The sequence below is a fragment of the Alosa sapidissima genome, chromosome 24 (assembly GCF_018492685.1).
Source record: "Alosa sapidissima isolate fAloSap1 chromosome 24, fAloSap1.pri, whole genome shotgun sequence".
In the NCBI taxonomy this organism is placed as follows: Eukaryota; Metazoa; Chordata; class Actinopteri; order Clupeiformes; family Clupeidae; genus Alosa; species Alosa sapidissima.
In genome coordinates this window covers 17,876,943-17,899,442 of record NC_055980.1, presented here as the reverse complement: position 1 = coordinate 17,899,442, position 22,500 = coordinate 17,876,943, and the positions used below count along the sequence as shown (strand labels likewise).

At 45.4% G+C, this 22,500-nt stretch overlaps 1 protein-coding gene across 1 annotated transcript in view; it reads left to right on the top strand.

Moving 5' to 3' along the window:
• The window catches only part of lrp2b (low density lipoprotein receptor-related protein 2b), a 67,461-nt gene that overhangs the window by 22,286 nt on the left and 22,675 nt on the right, over positions 1–22,500 (top strand). The window contains 27 exon segments of the mRNA XM_042084024.1: positions 505–621; positions 975–1,352; positions 1,612–1,860; positions 2,489–2,697; positions 2,882–3,066; positions 3,319–3,547; positions 3,977–4,154; positions 4,919–5,047; positions 5,333–5,499; positions 6,425–6,568; positions 6,916–7,025; positions 7,542–7,719; positions 8,166–8,379; positions 9,320–9,556; positions 10,412–10,603; positions 11,034–11,954; positions 13,332–13,497; positions 13,984–14,142; positions 15,326–15,615; positions 16,060–16,260; positions 16,867–16,997; positions 16,999–17,110; positions 17,458–17,583; positions 18,873–18,992; positions 20,067–20,198; positions 20,736–20,940; positions 21,860–22,155. Of these exon segments, the coding sequence (XP_041939958.1) occupies positions 505–621; positions 975–1,352; positions 1,612–1,860; positions 2,489–2,697; positions 2,882–3,066; positions 3,319–3,547; positions 3,977–4,154; positions 4,919–5,047; positions 5,333–5,499; positions 6,425–6,568; positions 6,916–7,025; positions 7,542–7,719; positions 8,166–8,379; positions 9,320–9,556; positions 10,412–10,603; positions 11,034–11,954; positions 13,332–13,497; positions 13,984–14,142; positions 15,326–15,615; positions 16,060–16,260; positions 16,867–16,997; positions 16,999–17,110; positions 17,458–17,583; positions 18,873–18,992; positions 20,067–20,198; positions 20,736–20,940; positions 21,860–22,155 (5,775 nt within the window).

Here is a 22,500-nt window from a genome sequence, read left to right as displayed (position 1 = left end):
ATTAACTGGCAAGAAAATCATGTGTGTGTGCGTGTGTGTGTGTGTGTATGAGAGAGAGAGAGAGAGAGAGAGAGACAGAGAGAGAGAGCATGTAGTGCTTACCATTATGTGTGTGACAATATGCCTTTTCAAGTAATGCTTTTCACCCTTGTATTTGGAACATGTAAAGCATTGTGAACACACTTTCACAGTTTCAAAGAAACAATCTGAATAAGCTGAAACTACCTCTTTTATCTGTAGTAACTTGCTGGTGTATTACTTTGTTTCGTTTAATTCTAGTTTGATCTATTTTCTAAGATGTGTTTTTACCATGCTACCATTTGCAAGGGACATTAGTCTAAGGTGAGAAGAGATGCCTTTTATCAGACTTGTAGTGGATGTTCCGGAATAGTGTGGATGTAGCTTACTCTGAACATTAGCAGTACATGAGGAGGATGCTACAGGAAGGAAGTGGAAGCTAATTGGGTGGCATGTGGCATGTGTGTTGTGCGCCTGCTCCTGCAGAGTTCGCCTGCTCCTCATATGAGTTTGCCTGTGCCAGCGGGGACCAGTGCATCAGCAATAGTTACCGCTGCGATGGAGTGTATGACTGCAGAGACCACTCAGATGAGCGGGGCTGCCGTGAGTAGGACACACACACACACACACACACCATCACACCATCACCACCACTACCACTGACTGAAATATTAGAGAGAAAATATATGTCCGTATAAATTGCCAATAATATGCTGTTTATTTTCACCAAAAAGTTCAGTTTGGTTAATTAATAGATTTTTTGTTTGATATATAAAAAATAATATCTTTACTATTCTTAGTACTATGCTATAGATATTCTATGTTAAGATATTCTATGTTAACTTTTTACTCTAATTAAGTCAGGATGCATGCCAACTTAACATTTGTGGAAGGAGTAAATATATTTCCCTGTGTTTGTTTCCCTGTTGTATGTTTCCCTGCAATGCTCACGGCAGCCACTAGAGGGCCTGGTTTGTGTCACGACAACGAGTTCCAGTGCCAGGTGGATGGCTTCTGCATCCCAGGCACCTGGGAGTGCGACGGGCATGCTGACTGCGAGGACGGCTCAGACGAGCACCACGGCTGCCCACCCCGCACCTGCCGACCCGGCTTCTTCCAGTGCGCCAATGGCAACTGCATATCATCGAACTGGGTGTGCGATGGCGATAACGACTGCCGAGACATGAGCGACGAGCAGGCCTGCCCCACGCCGCCCTTCAGCTGCCCCGCCGGCCAGTGGCTGTGCCCGACCGACCAGGTGTGCATCGCGGAGGGCAAAGTGTGCGACGGCAAGCGTGACTGCCCGGACGGAGCCGACGAGTCGCCCCTCTGCAGTGAGTGTAACTATGGTGTTTTGAAGTCCTTTTTGGGTCTGGCACCTGAAAAGGAAGGTCAAGCAGGGACAGTTAGAGCTTCATGATTTTTGGGAGATGTGTGCTATCCTTGTGGTATCCTTTTCAAGCTTGATCTTGATCTCAACATGAATATGTCCATTTCTCCTGTCTGTTCCAGTTTTCACTTTTCTCCTTCACACATTTTTCTCATCTCATTTTTCCTTCACCCTCTCACCCCCCCATCCCCCCTCCTCCTCAGACGGTGATGACTGTGCGGTGGCTAACGGGGGCTGCAGTGACGGCTGCATCCAGGGCCCGTTCGGCGCCCAGTGCACGTGCCCGTCGGGCTACCAGCTCCTCAACGACTCCAAGACGTGCGAGGACATCGACGAGTGCCAGGTGCTCGGCTTCTGCAGCCAGCAGTGCTTCAACGAGCGCGGCTCCTTCCGCTGCTACTGCCAGGTCGGCTACCTGCTGGAGCCCGACATGCGCACCTGCAAAGTCAAGAGTGAGCGGCCATCTTGGCGCCTTTTGGAGCCAATTTACGTCCATGGACTCTTTTTCACGGCAGCCTTTTTTGACATGAAATATATGGCAAGCCCAGGTTTTACTAGTTAATTAAGGTATATTAATTAACACATTAATTAAGGTTCTGATTCTGGTACGCTTAAATTGAACAGAGACTTCTATTTCATGTCAAAATGGTTGCTGTGAAAAAGGTCTATTCAGTTGCATTTTTTTTTTGTCAATACCACAACCAAGCAAATGTGCCTGGTATGGTAACCACAGACTTCTATAAGGCGGGGATCACATTAGCCAGCGGCAAGCGGCAGGTTTCCTATTGTTCTCTATGATTCGACAGCGGAACGGTGACAACGCTGGCGTAACGCTAGTGTTGAGCAAGCTGAGCGTTGAACTTGGTTCAACTTTCAAAGCGCATCGCGAGCGTATTCAATTGTCAGTTAAGGCAAACCGTTTGTGTTACCATAGGAACTTATTATGGTCTGAGCGTTGCGTTACGCTTGCCGCTGCCGCTTACCGCTGGCTAATATGATCCCCGCCTAACACGATATACTACAATACCAGTATAGAGCTGTAATCCTTATCACCCCTGACCCTTCTTGTGCTTGATCTAGACCCCATAGAGGCTGTGCTGTTGGTCACCAAGCGTAGTCAGATCATCGCTGACCGCATCAACTTCCGCCCGCCTGTCATCCAGCCCATCGTCAGTGGCTCCAGCATCGTCTCCGTGGATTTTGACCGGGTCTCCAAGAGGATCTTCTGGGCAGACGTCTCTGAGACGATGATCTGGAGCGCCTTCCAGAATGGCACGGACAAGAGGAAGGTGGGTGGTGGACAGTGTAGTGTAAAGTGACCCTTTACCTGGATGGTCTTCTATATGTCTCCTATATGTCTCCTACGTGTGTTCAGATCATATACTGTTTTGAGATTTTAAATAGATAACCTACCACATGGCCTTTGAGGCATACCGGTAAAACACTTCTTTTTGGACCTGTGCTTTCCTCCAGGTTTTTAGCAGTGGACTGATGGTTCCGGAGACCTTGGCTGTGGATTGGGTCGGCCGGAACCTCTACTGGGTTGACTCAGTGATGCAGACCATTGAGGTTTCCACCATCGATGGACACTTCCGGAAGATTCTGTTAAGCAAAAACATTACCAGTCCACGCGGGCTTGCACTTGATCCTCGCAACCAGTAGGATTATTACTGTTTTGCCTTATTTATTTGAAACAAATTTGACTGATATTTTTACAGCCCACGACAGTCAGTAGAACCTCTTTGCTTAAGTCATTTAACTGCTTCATGCAAGAACCTTTGTCATAGACTTCAAGTCTTTGAATCGCTTGATATGCATTCAGTATCAGTGTAAGATATTGAAGCTTATTTCTGTCAATTTTTTCTGTTAATCTGTTTATCCATTGATTTGTTTATTTATGCCTTTCTTAGCACCAATGTGATGTTCTGGTCAGACTGGGGTCAAAACCCACGGATCGAACGGGCCGACATGGATGGCTTTGGGAGGAAAGCCATCGTTACAACGAAGGTATACTGGCCCAATGGACTGGCCCTAGACTACCCAACTCGCCGCCTCTACTTCGCTGATGCCTATCTGAAGTACATCGACTACTGCGACTACGATGGCAACAATCGTCATCAGGTGTTCGCCAGTGACATGGTACGTCCTGCACACCTGTGTAAAACTGAGTGGTATTTGTGTCGGATGTTGTGTCGGATGTTGCGTCAGATGTCTACAGTTTTCCATCCAAGAGAGCAGTAGAATTACATCTTAACTTGTGAAGCATTCATTGGAAATTGTGGCCCTTACAACCACAGCTTAATATTGCTGAATGGTCAGTTTGGCTGTAGCAGGAAACTGCACTAAAACTACCACTAAAAGCTCTTACGATGAGGTGCTGACAAATGTAACATTTGTTATGCGTGTTCACCTCATTTTCTTCACTCTCTCTGTCTTCTGTCCTTCTCACTCCTTTTTCTCTCTCTTTCCCCATTTCCCTCCATCCTCACCCCTCTTCTTTCATTCTCTTCCATGCACTTTCTTTCCGTTCTTCTCTCAACTCTCTCTCTCCCTCCATCTCTCCCACAGAACCTCAACCATCCGCACGGCTTGACCGTGTTTGAGGACTACGTCTACTGGAGCGAGCGCTACACCAGCCGTGTCATGAAGACCAACAAGTTCCACGGCGGGAACGTCACCACCCTCATGACCAGCGTCTACCAGCCCATGGGCATCGCTATGGACCACCACATCAAGCAGCCCAACGGTAAAGGCCTTCGCATATTGAGTCTCAGGCCAGTACATGAGATTTGTGCTGGCCCCTTGTATATATTTACTGGCCTTTAAGTCCCTCTTTAAGTTATATTTGTATGTATTTACTAGCCTTTAAGTCCCTCTTTAAGTTATATTTGTATATATTTACTGGCCTTTAAGTCCCTCTTTAAGTTATATTTGTATATGTTTACTGGCCTTTAAGTCTCTCTTTAAGTTATATTTTAGTGGCCCAGAAAACTCACTTTTATACAAGTTCCCTTTTTTATGTTAGTAGCCTCACATGCTTAGCTTCAACTGGGTAGCATCACAGGTGAGCTGCGCTGATTGTGATGGTGACTGGCAGAAAACCAGTGATTGGCAACCAACTGGCACAAGATGCTCTTTTACTTGCCCCAGGCCAGCGGGCCATTGCTTTTGTTGAACTATGATAGTGTCTCATGTTCGCTCCAGCCAAGCAAATGTATTGCTCCAGGCACACAGAAGTGTGGGCTGTAATTTATTGATGGTTTGACTGGAATATCAGCTATCTTTTGCCAGAATAGTGGGTTGGGAGTCAGTGATGCTGGTTGAAGCACCTTTACTGTGAATATTAATACCCAAATAAATACATGACACTCCCTCATGCAAAGACAAATAATAGGCAAATAATAGGCGTGTGTGTGTTTTTTCTCTCTCTCTCGCTCTGTGTGTATGTGTGTGTGCTTCTGTGTGTGTCTGTGTGTGTGTGTGTGTGTGTGTGTGTGTGTTTTCCTGCAGCCATTAACCCCTGCGCGGAGCACGTGTGTAGCCAGTTGTGTTTGCTGTCTCAGATACGGCCAAGGTACTACACCTGTGCCTGCCAGTCCGGCTGGAACCTCAACAGTGACAAGCGCACCTGCACCAAAGGTACCACATCAGCACCAGACATCACACAGCTGAAATGATCTCTGGATAGGTATATACATAAAGGTGTATATAATACACACACACACACACACACACATATATATATATATATATAGAGAGAGAGAGAGAGAGAGAGAGAGAGAGAGAGAGAGAGAGAGAGAGAGAGAGAGAGAGAGAGAGAGAGAGAGAGAGCGAGAGAAGATGAAACCCAAGATTTTCACTCTATGACATATAATGAGGAGTAAAACAAATGAATGTTGAATCATGACTTGAATTTGATTCCAGATGACACCCCTTTCTTAATGGTGATGAGAGAGACTGTTATCATGGGGATCCCTCTCAACCCCAACGACACCTCCAACAACGCCATGGCCCCCATATCAGGCATCACGAAAGGAGTCGACATCGACTTCGATGACAAGGAACAGTTTGTCTACTGGGTGCAAGGCTCCGTAAGTCTCAAAGAATACTTCTATGGAGACTCAGAACTTGTGTGGCAGTTAAAGGGGCTTTCTGTAGAATTCAAGTTGTCTTGTACCATTGTGCCCACGACAGCCCTCTTTCACTGACCTGCATGCATTCAATATAAAGAATTTAAGAATGAAGCAGTAATACTAAAGATCCTTGATTACTAGTCTCTCTGGTAATACAGTGTGAGAGAGTCTATAGTATACTGTATAGTATAGAGAGTATATAGTATACTGTAGAGAGTATAGAGAGTATATAGTATACTGTAGAGAGTATAGAGAGGATAGAGAGTATATAGTATACTGTAGAGAGTACAGAGAGTATATCGTATACTGTAGAGAGGATAGAGAGTATATAGTATAGAGAGGATAGAGAGTATATAGTATACTGTATAGAGAGTATATAGTATACTGTAGAGAGTATAGAGAGTATAGAAAGTATATAGTATAGAGATTATAGAGAGTATATAGTATAGAGAGTATATAGTATAGAGAGGATAGAAAGTATATAGTATACTGTAGATATATATATATATGTAGTATAGAGAGTATATAGTATAGAGAGTATAGAGGATAGAGAGTATATAGTATACTGTAGATATATATATATATATATATATATATATATATATATATATATATAGTATAGAGAGTATAGAGAGTATAGTATGGTCTGGTGACCAGTTAGCTGATTAGCATGCTAAATTTAGTGGATATCGAAACACTTATTTCTTTACAATCTGTTACTATTTTTGTTCGTAGGACTTTTTAAAAGCTAAAATCCTACACAAAGTCCCTACCATAGCGCTACCATGATATTTTGGCTGAGAAGACCAGGTGGAAAAATTGATAATAATAATATAAATAATAACTATGTATTGATAATAACAGTAATTGTTGTATAAAACAGGGATCGATATACAGAGTGAAGACCGATGGAACCAACAGAACCCAGTTTGCACCCGCAGGGATCATCGGTTCTCCCTCAGGCCTTGCTTTTGATTGGATAACCCGCATGATGTACTACACCAATCCCACCAATAAGGCGATAGAGGCAAGTGTATAGGTGTTAAGGCGTTCAATATACTTCTGAGAATACAGAGCGTGTGTTGTGCAACTCAGCAGAGTTATGTGGTCCATAGTGCTGAAAATTGTGATACTCACAAGATGAATGAGATTCCAAAAAATGGTAAATGGTAAAAAAGGTCAAAATGTGTCACATCATTACTATTTGGAAAAAAATATATTTTATTATCAGTATTTATTACATCATAACATAATATACCCATTTATTATATTTTGTTTGCCTGACAAACGTGAAATAAATCCATTTGAGTGTTTTCTCTGTTTCAGCTGATATCAATCATTGTTTTCCACTCTCCCTGTTCTCCTGTACTGTAGGTTATCAGAGTGGATGGAGCGCAGCAGTACAGGAGGACTCTCCTCACCAGCACGGGCAAACCCGAGGGAGCCGGCACACCAGTGGGCATAGCCCTGGACCCCGCCAGAGGGTAGATATGCTCTCCCACCATTACCTCACCCATAGCGCCATCTACTGTCCTGGAAGTGCAATTACAAGTGCATGAGGATTAGGATCAGGACATTTCACAGTAATAGTAAAATACTGCACATGGCATAGTGTATTTTGTTTTAGCATGTAATTGTTTTAATTTTAAATATCTCTAAATTAATTATGCATTTGCATGTGTCAGTGGAGCAAAAACTGAAAGTAACATGCCTTGCAACACCTGTATATATGGTTGACATAATTTGGACCTGGTTATGGTACATTTCTCCAAAACGCAAAGGAAATTGTAGTTTTCAGAGGAAAACAACTCCTGGTTATAGAAACGATCTGCCCCAATTCAAGTCACACACTTTAACAAGGATTCAAAAAACAAATTTGTCCTCCATTCTCAGACGGCTGCAACCCTGTTTGGGTTCATTCACACTCAGTTAAGGCTGTATTTGTTTGTGAAAGAGATGTGATCACCAGAGCGATGAGTTTGTGAATCTTTGTGTGGCAGGAAGTTGTTCTGGACAGACAGAGGGACAGACAGTGGGGTCCCCGCTAAAGTGGCCAGTGCAGACATGGACGGAGGGAACCTCAAAACCCTTTTCACGGGGAACCTGGCCAACATTGAGTTCATCACCGCAGACATTGCAGCCAGCAAGCTCTATTGGGGAGTCCCCAGCTCGGGACTGGTGAGTTGATGAAAATGTATTACACTTACACACACACACACACACACACACACACACACACACACACACACACACACACACACACACACACACAAACACACACACCACACACAAACACACACACAGATTCTCTCTCTCTCTACAGACACACACACATGCATGACATACATGCATGTCACACATGTAAATACACACACACCACCCACAAAAGTCAAACACTATGCACATTATGCACACTTGTACTCTCTCACTCTCAAACACACACACACACACACACACACAAGCACGAACGAGACCATGTACAGATATACTGAATTCCCGTATGAGATACACACTTCCAAATCAACCTTCAATCCTCCTTCCCATAATGACCCATTCTGTAATCCTGACCCCCCCCCCCCCCCCCCCACCCCCCCCCTCCCACCACTCCTCTGCATGATTGACAGATCGAATGCGGCACCATGGATGGCGTGAGCCGGGTGACCATCGTCAGCGGCCTGTCCCACCCGTGGGGCATCAGCGTGCACGGCCCCCACCTCTACTACAGCGACCTGGACTACGAGGTGGTGGAGCGCGTGGACAAGGTCAACGGCGCCAACATGGTGGTGCTGAGGAGCGGCTTGGACGGGGTCCGCGCCGTCAAGGTCCACGCCAGAGATAGTGAGTGTGTGTGTGTCTGTGTGTGTGTGTCTCTCTGTGTGTGTGTGTGTGTGTGTGTATCTGTGTGTGTGTGTGTGTGTGTGTGTGTGTGTACATGTATGTTTGTGAATGTATGAGTGTATAAAGTATATACAGTACGCCAGAGACAGTGAGTGTGTGTGTGTCTGTGTGTGTGTGTGTGTGTGTCTCTGTGTGTGTGTGTGTGTGTGTGTGTACATGTATGTTTGTGAATGTATGAGTGTATAAAGTATATACGCCAGAGACAGAGTGCTGCTGACTGAGACAGAGATTTATAGTTCTTTGGTTCCTCCTCTTCCTCCTCTTCCTCTTCATCTAGTGGTCTGCCATGATTTCCCCTGTGAGCACAAATCTCTTCTAGCTTTTTGTGTGGTCTAGAAATGACCTACACTGTACACATGCCTCCCCTCAATACTGAGATTGATTCCCTATGAGGAAAGACCAATTTATATACCTTTCTGCTTGTTGGAAATGAGATGGACCTCCCTGTTTAGCTCTCGTACTACCCCCAGAAATGTGAACATAAGCTTTTACAGAGATGTTACCCCTCACTCAGTCTCTCTCACACTTTCTCAACACACACACACACACACACACACACACACACACACACACACACACACACACACACACACACACACACACCCTCTCCCTATCTATCTATCTGTCTGTCTGTCACACACACATACACACACACACACTCTCCCTATCTATCTGTCTGTCTGTCACACACACACACACACACACACACACACACACACACACACACACACACACACATACACACACAAACACCCTCTCCCTATCTATCTATCTGTCTGTCTGTCACACACACAAACACACACACACACACACACACACACACACACACACACTCACCCTATCTATCTATCCGTCTGTCTGTCTATTCACTCAATTTCAGACTCGGCCGGCACGACCAACGCCTGCAGCACCAACAACGGCGGCTGCCCGCACCTTTGCCTGCCCAAGCCGGGAGGCCAGAAGACGTGTGCCTGCACCACGGGCTTCGTGCCCTCCCAGGATGGCACACTCTGCGAGCAGTACGACTCCTTCGCCATCGTGTCCACGCCACGCATGCTCCGAGGCTTCCACATCAACAGCTCTGACCACTCCGAGGCCATGGTGCCCGTGACAGGAAGTATGTATGACCACACTGTGTCGTGTTTTGTGTTCAGAACATCCACTATTTTGTTCAGAACATTCTCTTTATATGTGAATTAATACATTCAGTCCTTCACTAAATTGTAAATAACCACATCCAGTCCTTCAATAAATTGTAAATAACCACATCCGCTCATTCACTAGATTGTAAATAACCACATCCGCTCATACTGCATTGAAAAACAGATTAAACTCTTTATTTATTTTTTATTTTAAATTAAAGGGGAACTTGGCAACTATTTCAACGTAATAAACCCATTTAGAAATCATTTGGATGGTTAAATGACCTGTTCCAGTGAAAATGGTGACTTTTCCCGCTGCCCCTAGCGTCCCCAGGCGGAAAACCAACCTTGCAACATTGCGACTACCGTCCCGGAAAGAGAAGCGAGAAACAAGAAACTCGTTTTAAATCGTATTTCTTACCTTGTAACATCCACATGGTCTGCCAAACTTATGCTAACCGTTTTGCTAGCTTGTAAACAAATCCATGTGCTTTATCGTTACCTTTTTCCACAGTTTGAAATAGCATAATGCACAATTTCTCCAGCAGAGGCGGAAATCCTGCCAAGTTTCCCTTTAATATGTTTGCTTTACTTCTTAAAATATGAATTGCTTCACTTTTACCCATTCTGGTACAATGTTGCTTTGAGGCAACTAATCCTTAAATAATCATATAAAACTGTCCAATTTTAGCAGTAAAAAGCGCTACAAATATATTTTCATATCTATAATGTGTACCATAATGTAGTATACACCATTTTGTGTCTCTATGATGGCTGGTTTGATGAATACAGCCATCATCATAATAGCAACTATGCAAACTTCCCCATAGGCTCCTACACTGTAATGGACAAGATGGACCTTCACATTGCCTCTGGTTTCGTGTACTGGATTGACAACAGCACGTCCAGCACCTACAGAGGGATCAACCGGGCCAAGACAGACGGGTCACAGTATTCCCGAATTGTATCGTCTGGTGTGGGCACAGGTGGCATCCAGGGGCTCGCCATCGACTGGATAGCAGGTGGGAGATCTACCTTTCCTCATCAAATGTCTCTCTTTGCACTCTTGTCAACACGTGTTTATCTCTCCTTCACATTACCATTTACCAACATTAATTTAAATCTCTTCTACCTCATTTTGAAGATACACTGACTTGTGATTATGGAGAAGGCCATCTCTGACATGGCCATCGTGCAACTTTATTGTACTGGGGCGCTTTTTCCAAAACCATAGTTAACACATTCGCGATTGGAAATTGCATTGCCAATTGCCAACCAACTAATTTGCTAACAGGTTAGCAACTATGGTTTTGTGAAACGCGCGCCTGTTCAGGAACATGACCGTTTTCGCCAGTTTTTTGATGCAATGGGTATCGCCTTATGTGGTCCCAGTGGGTTGAAACTATGAAAAAAATAGTGTTGCTTTAACCATTGCTTTTGAATTGTCCTCAGGGAACCTGTACTTCACCAACGTGTTCCCAAGTCAGACCCACCTGGAGGTGATGCGCCTGAACACCACGTACCGTCTGGTTCTGCTCAAGAGCACGTTGGACCGACCCCGCGACCTGGCCGTCAGCCCCAGGCTTCGCTTAATCTTCTGGACCGACGCCGGCCAGAACCCCAAGATCGAGCGAGCTCAGCTGGACGGCACCAATCGGACTGTGCTGGCCACCGAGAGCCTGTCCTCCCCTCGCGGCATCACGGTGGACTACACCAACGGCATGCTCTACTGGGCCGATGACGGGCTTGACATGATCTCCATGATGTTTGCCGATGGCACCAGGAGGCAGATCATACGCTATGGTAGCCGGTACCCGGCCCCGTATGGCCTGTCCATCCTGGGTAACTACCTGCTGTGGGTTGACCGCAAGCTCGGGAAGCTCTTTCAGGCCAGCAAGTACGCTGGGAACCAGAACGAGACCGAGGTGATCCGCGACGGGCTGCAGGGCCTGTCGGACGTCAAGGTGTTCGACGCCCACGTGCAGCCCACCGCCGCAAACCAGGTGGACTTCCACCCGTGCCTGGAGGACAACGGGCGCTGCCAGCAGTTCTGCTTCGCCTATCTGGGCCAGACGGCGGCGAAGTGCGGCTGTGCCCACGGCTCGCTGCTCAGCAACGGCGTCACCTGCGGCTACGGCCAGGACGAGTTTCTGGTCTACACCACCGACTACACGCTCAACAGCGCTCGGCTGGACCCGGATGACCACTCGGTTCCTTTTGCGTCCTTCTCCCTGGGTTACAGCGTCATGGCACTGGATTTCGACTACCAGGACCGCAGGGTGTTCTTCTCACAGTATCTTGGGATTGGGAGGAGCAAGATCGGGTACATTAACACCGCCACGCCTGGGACTCCCCCAGTCTTCATTGCCACAGGTAAGAACCTCCAGGCTTCTCCAATTTTTTTATGCCCAAAGCGATTAGTTGAGCAGTGGTGTGCCCATCCCACCTTTTTTTAGGCCAGGTGCAGGACAAGGAATACGAGCATAAAACAGAAGAGAGAATGTCCACTCCCAACTTTTAATTAAAAAGCCAACAACGTTTCGACCCGTCTAGGTCTTCTTCAGGCAATTTTTTTAATTAAAAGTTTGGAGCTATACTCCGTTGTGTGGACATTCTCTCCTCATGCCCAAAGATCCCTTCTAATATAAAGCGCAATATCAGCGCTCCCCCGCAGTTAAACCCACTCTTATATTATAGATTAAAGTAACCCCAAATGTTGATTATTTTAAAGTTGTTTCATTGATAAAATGACAGAAATGTCATGACAGAAATGAAAATGTCGATCAGTGCTTTCAAAAACTGTTCTGTTTTGTCCACATGCCAAAGATATTTAGTTAACTGCCACAGCGAACTAAGCTAACTGAAAATAGAATAGAAATAGAAGAATTTCTAAGTATTTTCCTCAAAGAAATGACACAAACCGATGAACAGATTAGCGAAGTAGTTGTCTATTAAATTAGATAGTTGGCAACTAATCGATTAACCGATTAATTGTTGCAGCTCGACTACTGGGTCCCCATTGCACTACCACCCCTCCTCCTCTCCCCGCTCTGTATTATCTAACAGCACTCATCAGTGGTGTTATTGATTAGCTGAACACACTTTATTTAGGCTGTTAAGAGCTCTGTAATTTTAATCAGTGGTGATTGGAGCAGGGCCAGATAGAGGAGCCGCAGGTTCCCAGAAGGAGGATTAACGACTTTTGACCTAGAAGAGAAGAAGCAAGAGCCTTGATGTAAGAAGCAAGAGCCTTGTCCAGTACGAGAGAATAAAGACATGTGTAACATGGGAATATAAACGCATTCGTTTTTAGTAGTCATTAGCAATGTCCATAAATGTCCATATATGATCATAAAGCTTGTCTTCAATGGGGATTTTGTGGATAAAGATATATACTAGTGTTAAATTATCTAAACTGAGGCAATTACCAGTTTGGTGTTAATTACTCTCCCTGTTACCTCTCCCCCTCTTCCTTCATCTTTTATATCCCTCTCTATCTCCACTCCCTTTCTCTCTCGCTCTCTTTCTCCCTCCTTCACCCCCTGCCTGTCTCTTTCTCTCTCTCTCTCTCTCTCTCTCCCTGCTTACTTCACTCCCTCACTATCTCTCACTTTCTCCCTCCTCTGCTGATCTCTCTCTTTTTCTTTAAACCATCTCTCTCTCCTGTCCTCCCTCTCTACCTTTTTCACTCCTTCCATTTCTCCTTCTGCCCCCCTCCTCCCCTCCTCTCATCCTCTGTGCGTTCTTCAGACCTGCATGACCCTGAGGGTTTGGCCTATGACTGGGTTCATAAGAGGCTCTACTTCACCGACTACAGCAACAGGAGCGTACAGGCCATAGGGATAGACGGACAGAACCGCACCTTCATCGCCCACGCCAACCGGCCGCGAGCCATCATCGTGGACCCCTGCTATGGGTAAGCAGCCACTCAGCGCCCTGATTTAAATGGCAGTCAAGACGAAAATTAGCTAAAGCTAATGCGATAACTTGGCAAAAGCATTGGTAACACTTTACTTGGATAGTCCGTCCGTCCACAGAGACTTAACAGAGCATCTGTTAAGATTCAAGTTCAGTATGTAAAATAGTTGTTGAACAATTACTGAACATCACCTTAACCTAATTCAATCACTAACCTTAACCTTGTAGTTAAGAGAGTATCAACAGATAATTTGTTGATGATTTGAGCTTCTGTAAATAGTCTGTGGGCGGACTATTCCAGTAAAGTGTGACCAAATAGTTTTTCCAACTATAAATACCGTAAGCAAGATTCTAAGTGTAAACATGGTTAGATCAGTGCAATTCCCCTACTCGCCACACGGTGGCTTTAGCAACACACACTGCTCAGCTATTGAATGTGACAGCAGGCTCGCTAGACATGGCTGACCGTGAAGATCTCTCTCAGGTATCTCTACTGGACAGACTGGGGATCCCCTGCCAAGATCGAGCGAGCTACAATCAGTGGAAACTTCCGGACGCCCCTCATAAACACCAGTCTCTCCCAGCCCAATGGCCTCTCCATTGACTACGAGGAGAGGCTGCTCTACTGGTCTGATGGCACTCTGTGAGTTTCACTACTGTTGTAGCCGACATAATGGGAATATTTTAGGTCATAAACTTTTTAAATCAAAGACAGAACTCAACAGTACCTTTTTACCTAAACTTTAAAAAAAACTTTTTTGCCTCTGATTAAAGGATTTGAAAGGTACCGTTGAGTGCTGTCCTTAATTAAAAAAAACTTTATACTCATTACCTGAGGGATTTAGCATCCTGAGCATGTTATTCCATTTTATACACACACACATATAAATTATACATTATATATATATATATACATAGTAAATGAGTGTGCAAAAGAATACATCTCCATAACATATGGCTGTTCATTTAACTCTAGTTTAATCTTGAATTAATGGTCATAAATTGAATCAAGACGACTTGAATAAAGAATACTCACAATATACCATCATTACCACTAGAAATGGTTAGATCTTAAAAAATTGATGGTAGTTTTGGAATATTCCATACACAATTTTACATTCCTGTTATTGTTGTTCAGATGATCATAAAACAGCAACAGTTCTTCATAAGAACCACCCCATATCAAAAAAATATCATGAATATACTGTACCTCCCCCACCATTTTATCTTGTCACTGTAATGTCCATTCGGTGAGCTGGATAATAAATTCAGAGGGAGGCAAAGAGTCTGTAGGCCTATTCTTCAGAAAATGCTGTAGGGCTTTCAGTCCATCGTCATGAGCAATATTAGTGTAATAGTGTATTAGTGTATTAGTGTCCACATCTAACGTGACTAAAAAACAGTTGTCTGGAACATTCAAATCACTTAAAACCTTCAACACATGAGTAGTATCTTGTATGTAGGAAGGAAGCTGCTGAGCCAGCGGCTTAATGTGAAAGTCTATGAATTGCGAGGCTGGCTCTGTAAGAGATCCATTGGACGATATGATAGGTCTGCCAGGAGGAGATACAAGAGACTTATGAACCTTAGGGAGCATGTAGAAGGTGGGTATTCTCGGATGTTGACATAAAAGGAAACTATGTTCCTGTTTTGAAATCCACCCAATGTAGCGCATTTCATACACAGAGGTCATTCAATGTGCTTTACATAAACAAAAGCAAACAGAAATAACAAATAAAAACATAAAAGGGCAATAGTGAAAGAATAGTTTAAAAGGTAAAGATCATACTGACCACCCCTCTCTCTCCCGCTATCCTGGCCTGAAGGGACAAAATCGAACGCTCCTCCCTGACCGGTGAGAACCGGGAGGTGATCGTGGGCTTCGCCCAGTACCCTTTTGCTGTGACCGTCTACCAGCAGGACATCTACTGGACAGACTGGAACGATCGTGCCTTGTACCGGGCCAGCAAGGACGACGGCTCTGGCGCGGTGGTGCTGGTCGAGGGCCTACAGTACCGGCCCAATGACATACACGTGTTCAGCAGCTCCAAGCAGGAGATTTGTGCTAGCCCCTGCCAACAGTTTAATGGAGGATGCAGCCATGTGTGTGTGGCAGGTGAGATGGTGTGTGTGTCTGTGTGTGTGTGTGTATGTGTGTGTGTGTGTGTGTGTGTGTGTGTGTGTGTGTGTGTGTGTGTGTGTGTGTGTGTGTGTGTTAGGTGGAATGGTGTGTGTGTGTGTGTGTGTGTGTGTGTGTGTGTGTGTGTGTTACGTAGGTGAAATGGTGTGTGTGTGGCAGGTAAGATTGTGTGTGTGTGGTGTGTGTTAGGTGGAATGGTGTGTGTGTGTGTGTGTGTGTGTGTGTGTGTGTGTGTGTGTGTGTGTGTGTGTGTTAGGTGGAATTGTGTGTGTGTGTGTTACGTAGGTAAAATGGTGTGCGTGTGGCAGGTAAGATGGTGTGTGTGTGTGTGTATGTGTGTGTGTGTGTAGAGTATTAAAATAGAGTAAAATTCTATTTGATTGAAATGTTCTGATGTTTCTTACCTTGCTTGCCTCACAGGCCCAGCTGGTGCGGAATGCCAGTGCCCCCAAGGGAATTGGTACCTGACCAACAACGGGAAGGACTGCATCAAGGACGTGGGCCACCGCTGCCAGCCAGACCAGTTCAGCTGCCTGGACGGGGGCTGCATTAGCCCACGCTGGAAGTGTGACGGCTACCCGGACTGCTTCGATGGCTCGGACGAGCTGGAGAGAGTGTGTGGTGAGTAGAACGGAGGGTGTGTCGGTCTTATCTGTCTGGGGATGTTAAAGGAGAATTCCGGCGATTTTTCACATAGATATCTGTTTGTTGAGGTCACTGAGTACTGTCGATACGGAAAAAATGAAAACAATCAGTTCTACTGTAGCTTGAATTGCTGCAGCCAACAGCTAGAGTTGCCAGGCAGCTACAGTGCTACACTCTGGGGGCATGTTCATGAGCCTCTATGTTCATGCCCCTATTTCGTCCCAGATTGCTGCACATTTTCGTTCTTCACATAGAGTCATATAGTCCACATACATGTAGTTTCCTATCGCAGAGTTCTTTATTTGACAGTTGACTGAAAATGAAAAATATCACACTTAATCTGCTCACTCTCATTGTAATCCCCTTGAGGTTTCCTATGTTCAATATGGAAATAAATAAATTGTAACTTCAGTTATAACTTTTAGCAAATTTGCAAATAACAGACATTGCAAGTTAGCAAGTTACCTGAAACTCTTCTCTTCTCCTCTCTTCCCTTCACCTTCTCAATCTCTTTCTTTCTTTTTCTCTTTTCTCTCTCCTCTCTCTCTCTCACTCTCACTCTCTCTCTCTCTCTCCCTTCAGCCTTCCACACCTGCTCCGCCATGGACTTCACGTGCGATAACGGCCGCTGCCTGCCCCTCGCCTACGCGTGCGACTACACAGACGACTGCGGAGACAACAGCGATGAGCGAGGCTGCCCCTACCCCACCTGCCACCCCCGTCGACGAGTTCACCTGCGCCAACGGCCGCTGCATCAGCGCTGCGTTCGTCTGCGATGGCCACAACGACTGCCGTGACAACGCCACTTCTGACGAAATCAACTGCCGTAAGCATAGAGAACACAGAATGATATTTTCTTTTTGGAAAAGGATATTGCCAGGATATTGACAACCCAATTACTTAATTAATTGCCCTCATTCATGTGGCTTTTGTCCAACATGTCCAACATGTGCCATTACAGTTGTGTGCAATCAAACCTATTACCTTGGTATGGTTAGCACATTGTTTTGCCTACTGTGATACAGGATATTTCATTATCATTATTTAATTTTATTATAATATTATAAAATGTGATACATAACTATACCAATCGTGAATCGTTACATCATCAAGTCATTGCAGTCCCTAATAGTGATAGTCTGATCGAAATCTTATCTATATACTTTCCCTCAGCGGACAGAACCTGCTCATCCGGAGATGTCAAGTGTGACAACACCAACATCTGCATCAATCCTGACAGGCTGTGTGACGGCTACAACGACTGTGGAGACAACAGCGACGAGAACCCACTCTTCTGTTGTGAGTTATCAGATATCAGTGCTTTGCCATCTAATAGCCCCAATTGAACCTTGGAGCATTGCCATCAGTATGATTATGCAAGATTGATCCAGCCAAGGCCGTGTGTGTGTGTGTGTTAGTGTGTGTGTGCGTGTGTACGTGTGTGTGTGTGTGTGTGTGTGTGTGTGTGTGTGTGTGTGTGTGTGTGTGTACACGTGTGTGTGTGTGTGTGTGTGTGTGTGTGTGTGTGTGTGTGTGTGTACGTGTGTGTGTGTGTGTTAGTGTGTGTGTGCGTGTGTGCGTGTGTACGTGTGTGTGTGTGTGTGTGTGTGTGTGTGTGTGTGTGTGTGTGTGTACACGTGTGTGTGTGTGTGTGTGTGTGTGTGTGTGTGTGTGTGTGTGTGTGTGAGTGTGTGTATGTATGGTGATGGTATTGACATCAAGCCTCTGAGACTCAGGCCATTATCGAGCGGCTGAGGGGAGGCAGCCATTTTATTGATCATGTTGCAAGATTGCGTGATTGAATGTATTCATTAATTTGAGGAGTGTTTTGTTGTTTCATATGCTTTAGATAGATTTCAGTGGGCACGGTGAAGTCCTTATCAGTCCAGGCTAATAATATACTCTCATTTCTGTTTTTGAGTAGCCTGGGTGTTCCCATGCTGCCTTGCGCGCAATTTGATTCACGCTGCTAAGGCAGCCTGGAGACCATGGAGCAAATTTTCGCCTGAGATAGGGGACCACTCACAGAATAAGGGGGAAAGCAAGACGATGATGAGCTATGCACAGACGCATTTGATAGACATCCGTGGCACCCAATAAACGGATCTGGGCATTTTTTTTCAAATACGAGAAAATTAACGTTTGGTTCCCAGACCACGTCTCATTGAGAAGTGGTGGCGCTAGCCAGGCTAGTTTTTGAGCTCTGTCTGATGTTATCTATGTGCAGTCAAACACACCACTTTATCAGTTTTGCTGAAACAAATTCATGGTGTCAGGTCCTTGGGGCTATTTTGTCTGTCTTTCAAGCCTACATCCAAGTCAGTAATTTTTTACATACCCCCCCCCCCCCCCCCCCCCCATACACACACACACACACACACACACACACACACACACACACACACACACACACACACACACCACACTCACAAATATACACACTCTCACACAATACATTAACACTTACAGTTAGCTCATCAAATCACACATGTGAGTTGAGCCTTCTGATAATTCAGACATCTGATGATCTGGTGACTGGCATTTGATATTGATTGACATGTGATGCGATTGTCACCTTTACACTCCAGTGAGCAGGACGTGCTCTCCAGACGAGTTCCGCTGTGACGAGGGCAAATGCATCCCTGACAGCTGGGTGTGTGACTACATCAGTGACTGTGTGGATGGCACGGACGAGCCTGACTCATGCGGTAAGGGAATGAAGGATCTTTTTTCTCCATCTTTTAAAACCAAGTTTTCACTGGGGGTGCTGTGGTCAAGCAATCGCAGCGTCCGTACCACATTTGGGTCCAAGTGCCCACTGGGGACCCACATTCAAAGCCGACCCATAGCAATATCCTGATCCCACTCATCTCTCTCCCACTCACTTCCTGTCAAAATTCACAAATGGCAAAAGTTATTCAAAAAAATTCAAAACAAAAAAAAAGTTATTCTTCTGCAGAGGGGTCAAACTCATCTTGTTGTTGTGCTGTTGTATTATCTCAGTTCTGGCATTGAGGAGATTTTATTCTCCCTTACGAATATCTTGTGATATCTAGTGCTCTGTGAACTTCCAAAAATGTATCTTTGTCTTTGTGTATTCATTTTGTCTTGTTACTGTAATTTTGTACTGTCCTAATCCTAATCAACATGACTCCTTCCAGCATGAAGACTTGAGTTTACTACACTCTTAAAATGAATGTGTTGAAAATCAACACAACTTGTGTTGTTTTTAACACATCTCTATGTCCAGATAGGGACAACACAGTTTTTGTTGTTTCCAACACATTCGTTTTAAGAGTTTAGTCTATCTGATGGTACACGTCTACTTAAAGGTGCTCTAAGCGATGCTGGGTTGACTTCTGTTGACTTTCAAACAAAACAGAGAGATAGCTCGCTACTCCCCCCCCCCTCCCTCCGATACTGCTCCCGTGCAATTGAAACTCTCCTAAACGTGCATCTTGTCTGTGATTTGCTGGAACAGTTTGTTATGTTTTTATGGGCTAGGTTTGCCCAGATTGTTTTTGTTGTCGTTTTTGGAGCCTGGGCTGTCCACAGAGATCGCGTTTTTTTTACAGTGTATTCAGGACACGGACAGCTAGCGGTTGGTTAGGTGATGTTTGCAGTAAGTGACATAAAATGTTTTAGCCTAAATGTTTAGCCTCGCTTAGAGCACCTTTAAGGGTATAATGTCTTTAATCTTTAATGAACCAGCTCTTCTTTTTATCTCTGTCTGATAATGAACTACTCTCCCTGTTCCCTCCATCCTCCGTCCTCACCTGCAGTCGACGTGGTGCGCACCTGCGCGGCATCCGAGTTCACCTGTGTGAATGGGAACTGTGTGCCGGCCTCGCTCACTTGCGACGGCAACAATGACTGCTGGGACAACAGTGACGAGGCACCTGAGCTGGAGTGTGGTGAGCGAGAGACATGCGGGAGATACTAGAGCTGCTCTCTCTCTCTCTCTCCTCTCTCTCTCTCTCTCTCTCTCTCTCTCTCTCTCTCTCTCTCTCTCCCTCTCTCCCTATCTGTCTGTCTGTCTGTCTCTCTCTCTCTCTCTCTCTCTCTCTCTCTCTCTCTCTCCCTCTCTCCCTATCTGTCTGTCTGTCTGTCTCTCTCTCTCTCTCTCTCTCTCTCTCTCTCTCTCTCTCTCCCTATCTGTCTGTCTGTCTGTCTCTCTCTCTTTTTGTGTGTGCATTTGCTGTATTTGTGTGTGCATGTGTGTGTGTGTGAGTGTGTGTGTGTACATTTGTGTGTGTATGTCTGATCACTTGACCAATCCAAACATGGAATTTGTGAACTGAAGCCCACCTTGCATATTCTGTGTGTGTGTGTGTGTGTCTGTGTGTGTGTCTGTGTGTGTGTGTGTGTGTGTGTGTGTGTGTGTGTGTGTGTGTGTGTGTGTGTGTGTGTATGTGTTCTTACCCCCTGTTTTTACTGGCTACTCTCGGCAGGTCAGCGGACGTGTTCTCCGGACCAGTTCTCCTGCCCTCCGCCCTGGCGGCCAGGCACACCCCGCTGCGTCCCTCAGAGCTTCGTCTGCGACGGCGAGAGAGACTGCGCAGACGCAGCCGACGAGCTGCAGAACTGCCCCAACCGCACCTGCCACATGAACGAGTTTGCCTGCGCCAACGGACTCTGCATCCTCATCCCCTTCCAGTAGGTGTCCACTTTTTATCTCGGACGTTGAACTGCATGGATTTTGCGGTCTTGATTGGCTCCAGCTTTAGTTTAGTGCACTTAAGAGTTGATCAATTAAATTTGAGTGGTAAAAGGATGTGTTCTTAATCCAAAATAAAACTATTTGTGACTATATTGGTAGATTCATCTGGTTAGTTGCTTACCTTTGTTTAAGTAAAGGAATTTAGATGGATATCAATTATGTTTTTCTCCTTTGAAAATTGTATTGTACTTTTTGGTGTGTCAGTGTGTGTATGTTGTTGCATGTGTCTGTATTTATTTACATGCATCTGGTTCATTTAAAAAAAAAAAAATGTTGATTAAAGTGGCACCTTTAAGTTTTGGTCTAAAACGAGCAAGCAAGCTACCTAAAAGGCACACAAAACCTTGCCTTATTGGCTCTGTTAGATGTGCACTAATATACTGTGCTATCTGGTGTAATTTGGGGGACACAGGACTGCATAGTGCATACGGTGACTGGTGGGAATGACACAGGTGTTTATTAGTCCCTCACATTACCCTATACCATAAACAGAATTTGAAAATCAAACCAAAACTAGTTACCTGATAAAAGCATACCTTGAAAAACTGCTACCTCTTGCTTTAACCTCAAATGTAAAGCACTTTGGTTCTACTCTAGTTGTTTTTTTTTAGTATATTTTGTTGGGCTTTTTATGCCTTTAATGTGACAGGACAGTGGTTCGTGACAGGAAGCGAGTGGGAGAGAGAGAGTCGGGGTGGGATCCGGAAAGGACCACGGGGCGGGTATCGAACCCGGGTCGCCGGCGTACGGTGCAGGTGCCCCGGCCAGTTGCGCCACAGCTGGGGCCACTCTAGTTGTTTTTGTAAATAAAATGTACTTGACTTGGCTCGACGTTGCTGTGCATCCCTAACCCAGCTGTGACCGCGTGAACGACTGCGGGGACGGTAGCGACGAGCGCGGCTGCACGTACGACACCTGCTCCAGCCAGCAGTTCACCTGCCAGAACGGCATGTGCGTGCCCACCTGGTACACGTGCGACGGCACGGCCGACTGCATGGACGGCTCGGACGAGCTGGAGAGCCTGTGCCACTCCCCAGTGCCCACCTGCGCCCCGGGCCAGTTCCTGTGCAAGTCGGGCGAGTGCATCGACATTCACAAGGTGTGCAACCAGCAGAGGGACTGCTCCGACAACAGCGACGAGAAGGGATGTGGTGAGTCTGCCATTTGTGTAGGAGAGGCCTGCACTGATCCAGTATGGAACCTCTAGTGCATGGTGTCTGTGTTGAAGCACCCTGTAGGTATATTCACCTCTTTTGGAGACAGTGTATTTGATATTTTGGCGGTTTGCTTGTAGCTCAATTAGTTTAGCCAGGCCCTAGGTGGAAAAGTGGGTTTTCATCTAGCACTGTTTATATATATATATACCTTTACTTTACTTTACTTTACTTTACTGTGAAGCACCTTGAGGCCTCTGCCTTTTATTCTCCTTCTTTGCCTGTCACTTATATAAATGGAGTTTTGTAACAGTACTTTTTTCCTCACTCCATGTCTCTATC